Below are 18,430 nucleotides of genomic sequence, written 5' to 3' on the forward strand. Positions count from 1 at the left end.
TGGCAGCTGAGAGCTCTGCTTCTCGTGAGAACCAAGGTCAGAGCCTTTGCAGAGGCCGGAAGACCAGATGTAAACAGAGCAAGATGCTTGCAGGTGGCCAGGAGCGGGGGGGGCAAGTTGCAACAGCCCACGCCAGTGGAAAACAAGGCTATGTTTGCTGGCACAGCTCCACCAAAGGCTAAAGGCACGTCTGATGGCCAGGAGCAGGGGGGCAAGTTGCAAAAGCCCTCGCCAGTGGAAAACAAGGCTATGTTTGCTGGCACAGCTTCACCAAAGGCTAAAGGCAAGCTGCAAAAGCCCACGCCGGTGGGAAACAAGGCCAAGGCCAGGTTTGTTATTGACTCTGCGGCCACGCACCATCTCACCAAAGACCGCCATCTGTTTATCTCCTTCACACCTCAAGATGGAGAGGTCCAGCTGGCTGATGGAAGGACTTTGCAAGCTACAGGAGTTGGGACTGTGAAGCTTAAAAGTCTGCATACTACCATTAAAGATGTACTTTTTGTTCCAGGAGCTGCGGACAATTTGATTAGTGTACCACAGCTGACTGGGCGTGGTTTTGAGGTTTCCTTCAAGAGGACTGTCTGTGTCATCAGAAAAGGCAAAGAGGACATTTTGCATGCAAAGTTGATGGATGGTTTGTTCAGTCTAACTTATGATGACAATGCTGTTATATCTAATGCTGATACTTGTTGTGTTGCACAAACTAACAAGGTTCTTCATGCAGGATGCATTCATGATGCACATCGAAGATTTTGTCACCTCTCTTGGCAAGCGCTAGCCAAGATGCCTGGGTTGGTTGAAGGTTTGGACATCAAACCTTGCAAATTTCACATGAAATGTGTATCTTGTGCAGAGAACAAGGTGAAGGTTGCTCCAAAAGGCAAGGAGTCTAGCAGGCAGGCTTCCAAACCCTACCAGCTAGTTCACGCAGACCTGGTAGGTCCTCTAGCGCCCTCTTTGGGTAGAGCAAGGTACTTCATGGTTCTAATTGATTCTTTTTCCAGGTACATTCATGTGTTTATGCTCGAGCAGAAATCGCAAGCATTTCCTAGGTTCAAGGCATTCTGTGCTTGGTTGGAGAATGCTCACGGTAAACGTATTGGTTGTCTGTTTACTGATCGAGGCGGGGAGTTCACTTCTCAGCAGTTTGAAGCTTTCCTGACTGAGAAGGGAATCCAGCATGACATGTCAACGCCTAGATCGCCATGGATGAATGGGCTTGCGGAGAGAGCAAATCAAATGTTGCTGCAAGGGATAAAAACCTTGTTGCATGATGCCAATCTCCCTGAGAAGTTTTGGGGGGAGGCTTTGGCAAATTTTGTTTATACTTTTAACAGGAGACTGTCATCACCTATTGGCTGCACTCCCTATGAGAAAATGTTTGGTAAGAAACCTAACACCAAGCACTTGAAAATCTTTGGTTCTGACATGTGGGTACACACCCCACAAAGCAACAAGCTTGGGAAGCGTGGGGCACATGGTTTGTTCATGGGGTACGAAAAAGGTGCATACAGGGTATGGATGACTAACTCTAAATCCATTAAGTTCACGAGGAGTGTTGAGTACAATCCTAAGTGGGGGGAAAATGTGGGAATTTTCCAGAGTTACCCAGAGGATGATGAAGGTGATGTGAAGAAAGCAGATCATGCTGAGAAAGCTGAGGATGAGGATGAAGATGATGATGATCAGAGTTCGGATTCCAGTTCAGTGGGCGGCGCTGCTGCTGCTGTCAGTGACAGTGATGACACAGCAGACTACAAGAGCGCAAAGGCCTCAGTCAGACCATCTGATGAGTCTGACAATGAACTGGAAGAACCACTGTTCACCATTGGTCACTTTTCTCCTAAGAAAGAGGAGATGAGTCCAGAAGACTTGCGTCTGGTTCGCAGGTCTGAAAGGGCGACCAAAGGCAGACCTCCAAAGAGATTTGCTGATGAGTTTGCTAAGACGGCAACTGCTGTACTTAGTAGCTCAGAGAAGGTGTGGGAACCTTCTAGCTTCAAAGAGGTCCAGGAGTTAACCTCTAAAGATGCTGAGCCTTGGCTAAATGCCATGAAGGCTGAAGTTGATTCCTTGAACAGGAACCAGACTTGGGAACTGGTACCGGTAGTCCCAGGAATGAGACTGGTTGGCAGCAAATGGGTCTTCAAGGCCAAGACAGACCAGAATGGCAAGGTTGTCAGACACAAAGCCAGATTGGTTGCCAGAGGTTTTTCACAGGTACCAGGGCAGGATTACCACGAGACCTACTCACCCACGGTCAAATATGAGAGCGTTCGGCTGATGCTCAAGATCGCTGCGGAGGAGAAACTGCATGTTTCCCATCATGACATTAATACAGTTTTTTTGTACGGGATTTTGAACGAGCAGCTGTACATGCTTCCACCTGACGGGATGCAGATACAGAAGGGAATGGTCTGTAAACTGCGGAAATCCTTGTATGGTCTCAAGCAGAGTGCCAGGTGTTGGAACACAAAACTCACTGAAACGTTGCTTTCTCTAGGTTTTCACCAGGGCAAAGCTGATCCGTGTGTGTTTGTCAAGGAGGAGGGGCAAAACAAACTGTATTGTTTATGTTTTGTTGATGATCTTCTGATGTTTTGGAAGAATCAGGCTTTCTACCAAAGCACCCTAGCTCAGCTGAAGGAGCACTTTGACATGAAGGATCTTGGTGAGGTATCCAACTATCTTTCTCTGCAGGTGGAGAGGGACCAAGCAGGTAATTTTCTGGTACACCAAACACAGAAAATTACTGATGTATTAACCAGGTTGAATTTGGTTGATGCAAACCCAGCAGACACACCGATGGTGACAGGTTACCAGGTAGATAGTACTGCTGAAGCGTTTTCTGACACAACGCTGTACAGATGCATTCTAGGCAAGTTGAATTTCATTGCTAGATGTTCAAGACCTGACATTGCTGTAAGCACTAACCTGCTTAGCAGACATGCTAACAATCCTACTGTTCAGGATTGGAGAGCTCTGAAGCGCATAGCCCGGTATTTGAAAGGGACTATGCACTACAGGCTGAGGTTCACCAGTCAGAAGACTGGAGGTCTTGAAATCTTTGCAGATGCAAGTTTTGGAAGTGACACCACGGATGGTACAAGCACTTCTGGAGTGTGCTACATGTACAACCACTGCCTGTTTGACTGGTTGTGCAAAAAGCAGACAACAGTTAGCCTAAGTTCCTGTGAAGCAGAACTCAATGCTCTGTCATTTTCACTCATGGATTGTGAATGGTTGATGCAACTGTTTAAGGACATTGGGGTTTCTGTGAAATGTCCTATACAAGTGTATCAAGACAATAGATCTTGTTTGGCTTTGCTGAACTCAGAGAGTTGCAAGCAAAGGACCAAGTACTTGCAGATTAAACTACATCGTGCAAGGGAGTGTATTCAGAAAGGACTCATTCAGGTGTCCTACATGCCAGGAAATGAAATTCCTGCTGATCTGTTGTCTAAGGTTGTTAACAGAGAACAACTGAAGGTTTACGCACAAAGGTTGCAATTGGGTTGAACCACAGGTACTACAGGTTACACGGAAAGGGGGAGGATGTTAGGATATTTCCGTTCCACCTTAAAAGGGAGCAGGATGTTTGTATAACAGCCTGCGTAAGTTCCTGTCTCACAGGATGTTTATGTTGTAAGTTCGTTTCGTTTTTGGCTGTCTTGCCTGAGCAGTCGGAGCAGACGGTCATGCCTTCTTTGTTCTGACCAACGCTGAATAAAACTGTAAATATGCATGTCCTGCTCTCATGCTTGTGCAACTTTTTGCTGTGTGAATTCTGCTGTTATAGTGTGCACTAAGCCTGAGGCTTAGTGTCGCTGAATTGCTGATATTGCCTGACTACGGGAGGTTGATGGATCGTCCGGCACCGAGCTTGGGGGCTCAGATGGACTTTATCTCCCTGGCAGTATCCCAACAACCACAAATATGCATGCCACCCAAAAATATTGTTAAAACCTTCCAAATCCAAAATATCTGTATTTTCAAGAAGCAGCCAATCTCTTAGCCAGCAGAAAGCTGCCGCTTCATAGTACAGTTTAAAGTCTGGCAGGGCAAATCCCCCTCTTTCCTTTGAATCCGTTAATATCTTAAACTTAATTCTGGGCTTCTTGCCCTGCCAGACAAATTTAGATATATCTTTTTGCCACTTCTTGAAACAGTCCATCTTATCCATTATTTGTAATGCTTGGAACAAAAACAACATTCTTGGCAATACATTCATTTTTATAACTGCAATTCGACCTAACAAGGAAAGCTTCAAGTTTGACCAAATCTCCAAATCTTTTTTCACTTCTGTCCAAGTTTTTTCATAATTATCTTTAAATAGATTCACATTCTTAGCTGTCATATTTATACCCAAATATTTCACTTTTTTAACCACAGTCAACCCTGTCTCATTCTGAAACCTTTCTTTTTCAACCGGTGTTAAATTTTTCTCCAATACCTTAGTCTTTAACTTATTCAATTTAAATCCTGCCATTTGACCAAACTCTTGAATTATTTCCAAAACTCTTTTCGTGCTAGCTTCTGGCTCTTGTAATGTAAGTACTAGGTCATCTGCAAATGCTCTCAGTTTATATTGTTTAGCTCCGACCTGAATCCCTTTAACCAACTGGTCCCTCCTAATCATATTAAGCAAAACCTCCAGGACCGATATAAAAAGTAGTGGGGAGATAGGGCACCCCTGACGTGTCCCTTTTTCAATCTTGAACTCTTCTGTAACCACATTATTTACAATTAATTTTGCTTTCTGTTCAGAGTATATTGCACCTATACCATTTTCAAACCCTTGGCCTACCCCCATCCCCCGGAGGTTCTTCAACATAAAACTCCAAGATATATTGTCAAAGGCTTTCTCGGCGTCCACAAATATCAAAACGGCCTTAGTGTTTATATTCACTTCCAACTTCTCCAAAATGTCAATTATATTCCTTACGTTATCCGACAAATGCCTTTTCGGGAGAAAGCCCGCTTGGTCCCCATGAATCTCCTCCATCAGAACTCTTTTCAATCTCTTTGCTAAAATATCAGCAAAGATTTTGTAATCCACATTTAGTAACGAGATGGGTCGGTAGTTCTTAAGTTGGGTCTTTTCAGTCTCTGTCTTTGGTATAAGCGTGATGTAAGCCTCACTCCACGTGTCGGGTGCCCTTCTCCCCTCCATAATCTCGTTGCAGACTTCCTTCAAGGGTTGTATCAACCCTTCCTTCAAAACTTTGTAATATTTGGAAGTCAGTCCGTCCGGTCCAGGAGATTTGCCCAACGTCATGCTTTGAATGGCACCTTCTATTTCTTGTGCTGATATCTCCTGGTTCAAAATTGTCTTACTTTCCTGCGAAATCTTTTTCAGCCCATTTTTCTCGAGGAATTGTTGTATATCCATTTCTTTCTGCGGCCCTTGTGTGTACAGTTGTCTAAAGTAGCTCTGAAAACAGTTCCTAATTTCCACTGGGTTAAATATGTTCTTTCCTTCCACTTCTATGTTTGTTACCGTGTTGAGTTTTTGTCTCTTCTTTATTTGCCAAGCCAATAACTTGCCACATTTATCTGCAGATTCAAAAGTCTTTTGTCTCATTTGTTTAATTTTCCATTCTATTTCTTGATTCATCAGTTCCATAAATTGTGTTTGATATAATTTAATTTCTCTTAAAATCTCTTGCGATTTTGGCTTCAATCTTAGTTTCCTTTCCCCTTCTTTTATCTTTTCCAAGATTTTCTCTTTCCTCTCATTTTGCTTTCTTTTCTTTAGTGTATTTTGTTGTATCAAAAACCCTCTCATCACGGCTTTACTTGCGTCCCATACTATTCTTTTTTCTACTTTAGTCCTTAAGTTAATTTCAAAATAATCTTTCAAAGTTTTTTGGGCCTTCTTACAGATCTCCTCGTCTCTAAGTAAGGTGTCATTCATTCTCCATCTGAAGGAGCCAGTTGTTGTTTGCTTCATCACCATCTTTACTGCGTTATGGTCGGAGAAGGTTTTTGGGCAGATTTCCACTTTCTTTATGTTCGGCGCCATACTGCTAGTCACCCAAATTTGGTCAATCCGTGTCCATGTCATTTTGGCTTTGCCCTAAAACTTGCTCCGACCATAATGCTGTGAAAATGGAGATGAAATTAACACCAACCGGTTCCTTCAGATGGAGGATGAATGACACCTTGTTTAGAGATCAAGAGGTTATCAAGAAGGCCCAAAAAACCTTGAGAGACTATTTTGAGATAAATCTGAACACCACCATTGAAGAGAGAGTAATCTGGGACGCAAGCAAAGCAATTATGAGGGGGTTTCTGATTCAACAGAATGCAATAAAGAAGAGAGCTCAAAATGAGAAAAAAGATCAAATTTTGGAAAAAATAAAAGAGGGTGAGAAGAAACTGAGAGCGAAACCAAAGTCACAAGAGATTCTGAGAGATATAAAGTTATATCAAGTGCAATATATGAAGATGATGAATCAGGAAATCGAATGGAAAATTAAACAAAGGAGACAAAGGACATTTGAATCGGCTAATAAATGTGGAAAATTATTAGCTTGGCAAATGAAAAAAAGACAAAAGCTTAACACTATTACTAATTTGGAAGTGGAAGGAAAGAATATTCAGAATCCTAAAGGGAAGTTCTCTTTCTGCACATAACTGTGGCATTATGGGGGAAGTATTGCTTTTTTTCTCTGGCATTCTGGGAAGTCTCGCTTATAATCTTTTCTCTGCTTCTGCACACACTGTACAAACCTGTTCCAAATACCAAGACATTCCCTCATTGCTCAGTTCATCTTAAGTTCATGATGACCTGTTCTCAATGCATAGCTGACCACATCTACGGAACTCGATTATCATATTCTTTCATGTTATGATCAATCATTAGTAATTGTTTTAGTCATGCTATATCAATCTTTAGTTATAATTTAATTAGGAGGTTTCATGCCTGTCTAATTCCAGCCCCGTTTCCCAGCCTTTAATCTATTGGAGATTAATGTTTATATGTAATTCCCGCCTTGTACTTATGTTAACCAATCAGCAACAAGTTGCTTTATGTTTGTATCAACCAATCAGCCACAAGCACACCTGTGGCAATGTTTGTAATATTCAATAAAAGAGAGTTCCCGGGGCTTGCCCCGGCAGACGCCTCTCACATGGCACCTGCTACTCGTCTGTCGTGATTTTCATTCCTACAGAATCCAGTGGAAATTAGAAAATGCTTCCAGAGGTACTTTAAACAGTTATATACACAAGGGCCACAGAAAGAGTTTGATATAGACCAATTTTTAAAAACAAATGGACTACAAAAAATAAGTTAATGCTGAACTATAAAATAACAGAACAGGAGGTGGAAGGTGCCATCCAGAATATGCAGTTGGGCAAATCTCCAGGGCCGGATGGCTTAACCTCAAAATACTATAGATCCTTGAAGGATTGGATAATTCAACCACTAAAGGAGGTCTGTAACAAAATTTTGGAGGGGGAAAAAGTGCCAGAGTCGTGGAAGGAAGCTTATATTACGCTTATACCGAAAATTGAGTCTGAAAAGACACAACTTAAGAACTACCGCCCCATATCCCTGCTCAATGTGGATTACAAAATATTTGCTGATATTTTGGCTAAAAGATTAAAAAAAGTATTAGTGGAAGAGATACATAAAGACCAAGCCGGCTTTCTCCCAGGTAGACACTTGTCTGACAACACGAGGAATATAATTAACATTTTGGAGATGACTTAGTATTGACGTTATAGGAGCCAGAATCTAGTACTAAAAGAGTATTAGAATTGATTCAAGAATTTGGTCATGTGGCAGGATTTAAGTTGAACAAGTTAAAAACTAAAGTTCTTGAGAAAAACTTAACACCGTTTGAGAAAGAGAGGTTTCAGAAGGAGACAGGCTTAACATTGGTTAAGAAAGTAAAATACCTGGGGGTTAATATGACTGCTAAGAACTTAAACTTATTTAAAGACAACTATGAGAAATGTTGGTCAGAAGTGAAAAAGGACTTAGAAATATGGTCAAATTTGAAGCTTTCCTTGTTGGGTCGAATTGCTGTTATAAAGATGAATGTATTGCCAAGAATGTTATTCTTGTTTCAATCATTGCAAATTTTGGACAAAATGGACTGTTTCAAGAAGTGGCAGAGAGATATTTCTAGATTTGTCTGACAGGGCAAGAAGCCCAGAATAAAATTTAAAAAATTAACTGATGCCAAGGAAAGAGGTGGATTTGCCCTGCCAGACCTTAAACTTTATTATGAATCAGCAGCATTTTCCTGGTTGAAAGAATGGCTGCTTCTTGAGAACACAGACATTTTGGATTTGGAAGGTTTTAACAATGTTTTTGGGTGGCATGCATATTTGTGGTACGACAAGGTTAAAGCACACAAAGCATTTAAAAACCATATTGTCAGGAAAGCATTGTTTAATGTCTGGATAAGATATAAGGACCTACTTGAAAATAAAACCCCAAGGTGGTTGTCACCGATGGAAGCGAAGGCTCAGAAAAAGCTCAATATGGAGGCCAAATGGCCGAAATATTGGGAAATTTTGGAGCAAGAAGGAGACAAATTGAAATTGCAGAGTTTTGAGAAATTAAAAGATAAAGTGTGAGACTGGCTTCACTATTATCAAATAAGGGAGGCTTACAATTTGGACAAAAAAAATGGCTTCCAGGTGGAAAAATCAAAATTGGAAACAGAACTGTTAGATCCCAAAACTAAGATACTTTCAAGAATGTATAACCTGCTGTTGAAATGGAATACTCAGGATGAAACGGTTAAATCTGCTATGATTAAATGAGCACAAGATGTTGGACATAACATTATGTTTGCTGACTGGGAACAGTTGTGGATCACAGGTATGAAATTTACGGCATGTAATGCCCTAAGAGAGAATATTATGAAAATGATATATAGGTGGTACATGACACCAGTCAAGCTTGCAAAAATCTATCATTTGCCCGATAATAAATGTTGGAAATGTAAAGAAAATGAAGGCAGAATCCGAGACCAGGGAGAAGAGTCGGTGGAAGAAGATTGGAAGAAATTTAAAGACTATCTGCAGAAATATTGTAAAATTAATGAGTGTTAGAATGATGTTGGATTGAAATTAAGTGGTTTCCAGCTGTAATGCTTTAAGAGAATATGAAAAAAAAGGGATTATAAATAGGTAATAATATAAAGGTAAGGATTTGCTGAACCAACAATTTGTGGTGGAATACAAAAAAGGGAGGTATGAGGAGGTCCGGGAAACAAGTTAAAGGAAAATAAGCAACTGAAAATTCATGTGTTTTTAATTTTCTTTATTCTGTATTTTTGTTATTTATCTGTTTTTTCTTCTTTTTGACTTTATTGTAATACTTTAAAAATCTTAATAAATATCCTATAAAAAAATGATTTTAAAAAATGAAAAGAGGAGCATAGAAAGCTAATTCATAGCCTCTTGGTGCCTCTAGCTCAGGAATAGCCGAACTTGGCCCTCCAGATGTTTATGAATGTTAAAATGATGTTGGATTGAAATTAAGTGGCATTAGCAACAAGGCCAATAAGAATATGTAAAAAATGGACTGATAATGGATGAAAATATATAGTTATAATATGTTAAGATATAGAGTTAAGATAAATGAAAGAGGGTAAGGATTTGCTGAACTGACTATGTGAACGGGAATACAAAAAAGGGAGGTGTGAGGAGGTCAAGGAAACAAGCAAACGAGCTTAATAGATATGAAAAAAATGGATTTGTTTTTAACTACTTTCCATTTATTTTTCCTGTATTTTGTAGTTTTTCTTTTTCTATGTATTTTTGTACTTTTTGTATTTTTCTTTTTTTTCTTTTTATTCTGTAACTTCTTTCTTTTTGTAAAACTTTAATAAATATCTTTTTAAAAAAAACAGAAAGGGCTTTGAGAGGCGAATCTTCATAGAATCATAGAATCATAGAGTTGGAAGAGACCACAAGGGCCATCGAGTCCAACCCCCTGCCAAGCAGGAAACACCATCAGAGCACTCCTGACATATGGTTGTCAAGCCTCTGCTTAAAGACCTCCAAAGAAGGAGACTCCACCACACTCCTTGGCAGCAAATTCCACTGTCAAACAGCTCTTACTGTCAGGAAGTTCTTCCTAATGTTTAGGTGGAATCTTCTTTCTTGTAGTTTGGATCCATTGCTCCAATAGTGGGTGACTGCAATGCACTCTATGTGGGGCTTTCTTTGTGCTTGATTCAGAAGCTGCAGTTAGGGCAGAATGCTGCAGCACGATTGCTGGCAAGAGCAAGCAACCCTTTCAGCATATAACACCTGTGCTCAGAGACCTGTACTGGTTACCAGCTCATTACTGGGCCAAGTTGAAGGTGTCACTTTAATACATAAAGCCGTTAACAACTTGGGACAAGTTTACCTGCAAGATCGCCTCACCCCAAATATGCCCACACAACCGCTTCAATTTGCGGAACGGGCACCGTTACAAATGCCACATAATACTCATTCTGAATTTGTAATAAATCAATCTTTTAATGTGGCAGCATACAAACTTTGGAACTCCCCTCCTATTGAGATAAGGCACTTCATTGCACTCGTTTTGGCGCTTGCGCTGTGGGTTAAACCACAGAGTCTAGGACTTGCTGATCAGAAGGTCGGCGGTTTGAATCCCCGCAACGGGGTGAGCTCCCGTTGCTCGGTCCCTGCTCCTGCCAACCTAGCAGTTCGAAAGCACGTCAAAGTGCAAGTAGATAAATAGGTACCACTTTGGCAGGTGTTTCTGTGCGCTGCTCTGGTTCGCCAGAAGCGGCTTAGTCATGCTGGCCAAATGACCCGGAAGCTGTCCCTGGGCCAATAAAGCGAGATGAGCGCTGCAACCCCAGAGTCGGCCACGACTGGACCTAATGGTCAGAGGTCCCCTTACCTTTACTAAAAACCTTTCTGCTGACACAAGTCAACCCAAATAAGTGGAATGTTGAAATGTATTTCCATCTTGCCTTTAGCCCTTTGTTGATGTTCATTTTTGCTTGAATGTTTTAAATAAGGGTTTGTACCAATAATTTTATTGTTTTCTCTTTTTTTAAGCCACTTTGGGAGGTTTTTTGTTTGTTTGTTTTTTTACAATCAGCAACATATAGAGTTTATCAGATGACTGAAAATTACACAGGACCAGTGATTCATTCTCAAACACACACACACACACACACACACACACACACACACACACACAACATAAATGTACCTTGAATCTTCACATAAGGCAAGGACTTTAGGAACTGGAACACCAGCCTCCGCAACAGACTTCAAAACCCTGCCAGGGTAAAGGAGGCCAGAATTAATGCTGGAAGAATTTGTTAGAGTGTGCTTATATTTCTTTTAAAAACCTGACTGTGACAAATTATAAAAGATACATTAAAAACAACATTTTACCACTGCATTAATAAATTAATTACCATAAGGACTGCCTGTCCCACTTCAGAACCTGCCCATAATCCAAGTTCCTTGCCTGACATCTTGCCTGTGGGCCGAGCCTGTGAAATCTGTTAGCTTGACCAGCACACGAGGCAAGACCTTTGCAGCTGATGGCCCTGTGGATGTGGAACTCTCCTACAGTTAACATTTGCTTGCCTCCCTTGGAATCCTGGCATCCAAGAAGGCCTTAAACTTTTACTTTTTTTACTACTGCCTTTCCTCATGAAAGCTTAGGACAGTGGTCTAAATCAGTATCTCTCACACTCTGCCTGAGCTTCTGATGCTTTTATTTCTCTTTGTGCTTCATTTTGTGAGGGCTTCGCTTCCAAAAGCAACTAATACACGAAGGGAATGAATAAACAAACTGTTAGCATTTCTGCCTCTCCCTGTCCTTTTTTGAAAAGGGTGATTCATAGGCTGCAAACTCACCAAAGTGTTCGGGAATGACTGAATGGAGACCCCAAGCAGCAAAACACAAGGGGAAAATAAACCCCCAAAATTGGACATTTAAATCTGTGCAACTTACGTTAAGTGAAAGACTGCACACTTTCCAACAACGCAGAACTCCTTCTGCCTTATAATACTATGAAACTCAAAGGCTTGCATGCTCCTGCTTCCACCAAGTTACATGTGGCTAATCCGATATGTCAGTTTACCACTATTTTGAGCTAGGATGGAGACAGTTGCTAGACTTTTCACCTGTACTCTCTCTCCACAGCATGAGCAGAGGGAAGGAGGGGGCCTGGCGGCTTCTTCCTCAGAACGAACTGACGATCCCCAAACCTGAGGTAGTAGGTAGGGTTGGACTGCCCGTGGCTGAACTGCCGTAGCACCAGAGGCCCTGAAAGTAGGAGCGTGAGCCATTAGCGAGCGAAGCTGGGTTTACTCCAAAGAGCTCACAAAGGTGTCTGTGGTCTTGCCCCCATCCATTTCATTCTCATAACAACCTACTGTGAGGTAGGCCAGGTGGAGAGAGTGGAAAAAGAGACAGGTGACTGATCCAATGCCTCCCAGGGAGCTTTGAGCCTGAGTGAAGGTTGCCTGGATGGTAGGTGTCCCTGAAATATGATAATGCTTCTTCCTTTACCTGGATGAGGGATTGATATATTGGGGGGGGGGGTGAGTTGTACAGAAACCTCTGGCTTTGGCATGTACCCTGCTCTATAAAGATAAATGTGACCTCTGGACCTCCTCACTGCTGGGATATGGCCCCTGGAAGCTTCCACACAAAGGTTTCTGGCTCATGGGCTGAAAAAGGGTCCCCTACCCTGGACGCGGGTGGCGCTGTGGGTTAAACCGCAGAGCCTAGGGCTTGCCGATCAGAAGGTCGGTGGTTCGAATCCCTGCGACGGGGTGAGCTTCCGTTGTTCGGTCCCTGCTCCTGCCAACCTAGCCGTTCAAAAGCACTTCAAAGTGGAAGTAGATAAATAGGTACCGCTCCGGCGGGAAGGTAAACGCCGTTTCCGTGCGCTGCTCTGGTTCGCCAGAAGCAGCTTAGTCATGCTGGCCACATGACCCGGAAGCTGTACGCCGGCTCCCTCGGCCAATAAAGCGAGATGAGTGCCACAACCCCAGAGTTGGTCACGATTGGACCTAATGGTCAGGGGTCCCTTTATCTTTACCCTGTTCTAACCACTACACAATGCTGTGTCTCTATAGAACACAAAGTCATCTGCTGACAGAAGAGTAGCGAAGAATGTCCTGGCACTTTCAAGATCTGTATCTTTTATAGCTGGGAAGGGCTATACCCAAAGCGGGAATGTGCAAAATGCCATAATATTGGAGGGCGGGTGTCAGGCTTTGGGGCCTTGGCTTCTTCCCCCCCTTTGGCCGTAGATAAGCAGGACGAAGCGAAGAGAGTTGCTTACCATTTAAAGAGTCTTTAATGATCACAGCAAAAGAACAAAGTTGCCATTCTCAGAATGAAGCTGTTCCCAATTAAGGTTTCCACCCACTTCCCTCCCAGTCACTTCCATGCCTTGCAACCTGATCTTGCAACTACCATGCTTTTTGTGTAGCCACCTTATCTGCCCTACGTGACCTTGGACGGATAGGCTGGACACTTTCCAGTGAGAGAGAGCCTGTTAGCTCTTTCTCTTCCAGTTCTTCACTTTGCTGTTCACCTCCCAGTTCGTCCCAACTTTTGTCTTCAGAACTATGCCCCTCTACAAACCACCGTTCCAAATCTATACTGCTCCTGGGAAGCTTCAGGATCCTGGTCATGAGCGGGGGGGGGGGGGCTCCCACCATTCCTCATCAGAACAGTACTCCTCAGCCTGGTCTCTGACAGCGGGGGAGGGGGAAAAGAGTCTATACCTGGAGCCCCCAGGATGCCTTCAATGTACTTCTGGAGAGGGGCTGTGGGGATCTGCATTGCCGACCTCACGGAACATGTGTAAGGAACAAACGATCTCAGGGCAAAGCCCAGGTGGCTCTCCAGCTCTTGAAGTGCTGAGTCTGGGTCATCAACCTGAGACGAAGAGGTGGATGAAGTAGCAAGCATGGGCTCCAGGAAGGAAGGGGAGCAGGTGAGTCAGGCAGGCTGGTTTTACAAGTCTGGCGGTGACGGTCTTTGACACGGCCGCACCTCTGCTCACCTTGAGTGTCTTCATGCCCAGCTGGGCAGCTGCTTTCAGGTTCTGCCCCAGGTCATCCAGAAAGATGGACTCTTTGGCCTGAACGCCCAGTCTCTCCAAACACAACTTATAGATACGAAGGTCCGGCTTGCACACCCCTTCCCGGCAAGACTCAATTATCTAGAAGAGAAAAGACAATAAAATATAGTGGTACCTTGGTTCCTGAGCGGCTTGGCTCCTGAACAAATAGGCTTCCAAACACCACAAATCCAGAAGTAAGTGTTCCTGTTTGTGAACTTTTTTTGGAAGCCAAACGTCCATTTCAGCTGTCGGCATTGTTTCCGGAGCCAATCAGCCAATCAGAAGCCGCACTTTGGTTTGCTAACGTTTTGGAAGTCGAACAGACTTCCAGAACGGATTGAGTTCAGGAAGCAAGGTACCACTGTAAAGGAAAAATTAGATTGGGTGCACACAAGGAAGCCAGAGATTTCTTGTTTCAGAGTGTTTTTTAAGTTCATTAGTCACAATGAATGGATGGTAACTGCAAATGCAGAACGGGCAGTTTCAAGCTTTTTAGCTTTCTTTACTAAATGCAAGTAAGATTAACCAATGTTCTAATTGGATCACTGTCTATGATAGGGATGGAGAGCTCGCCCACTGCAGGCCAAGTGTGACGGCTGGGTGGAGCTGCTCACCGGTCAGTCTTCTGATTACCGTATTTTTTGCTCTATAGGACACACCCGACCATAGGACGCACCTTGTTTTAGAGGGGGAGAACAAGAAAAAAAATTCTCCCCCTCTCTGCTCAGCGCCCCTTTAGCGAAGCGGCAAGAGAAACGGAGCCCCTTCCATTTCTCCTCCTGCTTAGCTGAAAGGGCACCTACCCTTCAGCGAAAGGAACGCGAAGCCTCCGAAGTGCAGTGGGAGCGCTCCCACTGCACTTTGGAGGATTCGCGTTGCTATCACTGAAGCCAAGCAGCCTGCATTCGCTCCATAAGATGCACACACATTTCCCCTTACTTTTTGTTTTTTGTTTTAATAAATTTTTTGTTAGTTTTTCAACACATATTGAAAGACAATACAAAACAATACATAAACAAACAAACATATAAACACGTATAATTTCTTAACCTTCTTTTCCTTAAACCTTCTTTCATCGACTTCCCCATACCTCCTTTTTCTGCATCCCTGTTTTAAATCTTTCCAGCAACCCCTAATTTTAATTACTTATAACACTTCCTTTAAGTCCTTTTTCTCATGTCCAATTGCTTATCGCTGCAATTCTATTTTACATTACTCAAAACATTTTAACACTCATTAATTTTACAACAGTTCTTAAGATAAACTTTAAATTTCTTCCAATCTTCTTCCACCGTCTCTTTCCCTTGGTCACGGATTCTGCCGGTCATCTCAGCCAGTCCCATGTAGTCAATCACCTTCGTCTGCCATTCTTCCAGTGTGGGTAGTTCTTGTGTCTTCCAGTACTTTGCTAAAAGTACTCTTGCTGCTGTTGTCGCATACATAAAAAACGTCCTATCTTTCTTTGACACCAATTGGCCTACCATGCCCAAGAGGAAGGCTTCTGGTTTCTTCACAAAAGTGCATTTAAGCACCTTTTTCATTTCATTATAAATCCTTTCCCAGAAAGCCTTAATCTTTGGGCACGTCCACCAAAGGTGATAAAAAGTACCTTCAGTTTCATTACATTTCCAGCATTTGTTATTGGGCAAATGATAAATTTTTGCAAGCTTGACTGGGGTCATGTACCACCTATAAATCATTTTCATAATATCTCTCTTAAGGCATTACATGCCGTGAACTTTATACTGGTGGTCCATAACTGTTCCCAGTCAGCAAACATAATGTCATGTCCAATATCTTGTGCCCATTTAATCATAGCTGATTTAACCATCTCGTCCTGTGTGTTCCATTTCAACAGCAAGTTATACATTCTTGACAAATTCTTAGTACTGGGTTCCAAAAGCTCTGTTTCTAATTTCGACCTCTCCACCTGGAAGCCAATTTTCATTTCCCCTTACTTTTTGGAGGGGAAAATGTGTGTCTTATAGAGCGAAAAATACAGTACACTATTTATTTAGTGGAATTATATCTCACCTTTGCCTCCAAGGAGCTCAATGACCCTGTGAGGTAGGTTAGGCAATGACTGGGCCAAGATCACCCAGTGAACTTCATTGCCAAGAGGGGATTTCAGCCTTGGTTTCCCAGGTCCTAGCCTGACACTCGAATCACTGTGCCACACAAAACTCTCACAGCATAATAGGATTTCTCTAATGAGAAGAGAGGCTTAAAAAAACCTGGAATCTCTGTTACACGCTGTGAACTCACCACATCAAACTGCTGCCGGTCAAGGGGCAGAAAACTTTCTCCACTGTGCAAATAGAAATTGTTACTCAGGACGGCCGTCTTCAGGCCTTCGGCTCGGATGCACTTTATAGCTTCAGTCATAACGGGAAGCTGCCCTGACATTCCAACGCTGGTCAAATCTGCGAGAAAAGATTCCACTGGGACAGAGGAGTTTGCCTTGTGGAAAAAGGTAAAAAGAGAAAGGAAAATGGTGGCTGAAATAACTTTGGGTGGAAAAGATCACGCCAAATGTTTCACACAACCCAATAATACCATGCCATATTCTACACACTGAATCATTTTTTATAGCGTGAAAGAACAAAGTTGAACCGAATGGACGAAAACGGCTAAAGAAGAGATGGAAGAAAGAGCAGAGGGCTCCCTCCCTCTTAAAACTTCTCTGGGTGGGCTTGAACTGATCATGCTTTCTCAGCCTGGCCTACCCAACAGGGTTGTAGTGAGTATGAGACTAAAACAAGCTCTTTGGAGGAAGAGATGAAATGCAAATGTGCTAAAACACTTAGGCAGTTCATGGTGGAGATGTCTCCCTGCCTATGGATGTTTCCATTATTGTTTCAGACCCTAAATACCAAACACCCCCTTCCCTACAGACTTTCCTGGGTTCCAATGTCACCAGAGGCGACCCAATGTCCTCAGAAGCTTGGGGTGGTGGCAGCGGCCCAGGAAAGGGCATTCTCTATGGCAGTTCCTAAGCTGGGGAATTCTCTCCCCACAGAGGTACATTTGGCACATTCATGGCAAAGCTTCTAGCAAATGCTGAAGACACAGCTTCTTTGCCCTGGCTTTTGACATATGCATATTTTTAGGACGCATCTTATTTCTGCGATTATAAGTGGCTTTAAACTATTTTTAATGTTGTAGGTTAGGGTGATGGGCAGAATAATAATATAAATAGCAATATAGGAGTGGAGAACCTTTCAGCCTTCTAGGCGTTTCTGGACACTTCATACCACAATCCCTGATCACATACTTCCTTTTCCCAGTATGTGTGGGATTGAGTGTGGGCATGTATGAATATTTTTAAGGATTGTATTCAATGTATGTTTGTCTGTATATTCGTAATATGTATGTATTAATGTTGAATTGTTTTAATAAAATTAAATATTAAATATTATTTTTTTCAAAAAATCCCTGATCACTGGCCATGTTAGCTGAACAGAGGCAGAGGCCAGAAACAGCCAGGTGGCTGCAGTTTCTCCAGCCCCTGAGATAAGGACTCTGCATGTGAGCCCTTCTACTTGGCCCCGATTCAGGTGGCAGAAAACAAGCAGAAAAGCTGGCTTACGATCTCGGAGCACTGCTTTCCAAATTCATGCAGAAACTCTGCTGGCTGCAGCTCCCCTCTCATGTACCTCAGCCAAGGTCCGTCCTCCCCTCCAGATCTCAAGGCCTGCTTGATGGTGCCAGGGGGCACACGGTGCCGAACCTCCCAGTCTACATAAAGGAAGGCAGATGGGTGAAGAAGCAACATTAATAATTGGGGCGGGGACATGAAAGGTTTCCTACCAGTCATAAGTGTTTCCTATAGAAAGGAATGTTGTTCCCTAATATCGGGAATACCTGTCACGTCAAAGATGATGCAGCCTGGGGAAGTCTAGAATAGAATCGTAGAATTGGGTGTGAGAGTTTGGGCTGATGCTGGAAGCTGGAGACACAGAAATGTGTCTGAAACCAAGCTATGGCTGGTTTCCCTGGAAGCCTAATGGGTGTCAGGGAAAGGCAAGTGTCTGGAAGAGTCAGCAGAGGAGGCAGGAGAACGTTCCAGGGGAATGGGGATCTGTGCCACCTGTGAGGCAGGGGAAAGAGGAAGAGTACAGGACGTCAGAAGCAGGGAAAGAGGTGCAGGAACCACAGAAGTGGAAGAGAGGGTCTCAGAGTTGGGCCATTAAAATCTGGCCCCTCTCCCACTGTCTCCAAGGATGAGGAGGGGCTTAAAGTGACAGGTGCAGCTGGAGATCCCACACAGAAGTCACCAGTGCTTGTGTCAAAAGAGGTGGTTTAAACGTGCTGAAGAAGGCATGTCCATCCTGTTG

General features: G+C 43.0%; 1 protein-coding gene across 5 annotated transcripts in view; it reads right to left on the bottom strand.

Annotated features, from left to right (window-relative positions):
* ACAD10 (acyl-CoA dehydrogenase family member 10) overlaps positions 1–18,430 on the bottom strand; it is a 45,725-nt gene that overhangs the window by 25,003 nt on the left and 2,292 nt on the right. For 3 of the 5 annotated variants that reach the window (XM_053401203.1, XM_053401205.1, XM_053401202.1), the window contains exons 3-8: positions 17,683–17,831; positions 16,359–16,553; positions 14,034–14,192; positions 13,753–13,906; positions 12,136–12,277; positions 11,207–11,275 (exon numbers count right to left, since the gene is read on the bottom strand). In XM_053401203.1, coding sequence (XP_053257178.1) covers positions 11,207–11,275; positions 12,136–12,277; positions 13,753–13,906; positions 14,034–14,192; positions 16,359–16,553; positions 17,683–17,831 — 868 coding nt within the window. Of the gene's footprint in view, positions 1–11,206; positions 11,276–12,135; positions 12,278–13,752; positions 13,907–14,033; positions 14,193–16,358; positions 16,554–17,682; positions 17,832–18,430 lie in introns of those variants that run through there. The other 2 variants (XM_053401206.1, XM_053401207.1) reach the window with 2 other exon arrangements.

Source organism: Podarcis raffonei, chromosome 8 (assembly GCF_027172205.1).
Source record: "Podarcis raffonei isolate rPodRaf1 chromosome 8, rPodRaf1.pri, whole genome shotgun sequence".
In the NCBI taxonomy this organism is placed as follows: domain Eukaryota; kingdom Metazoa; phylum Chordata; class Lepidosauria; order Squamata; family Lacertidae; genus Podarcis; species Podarcis raffonei.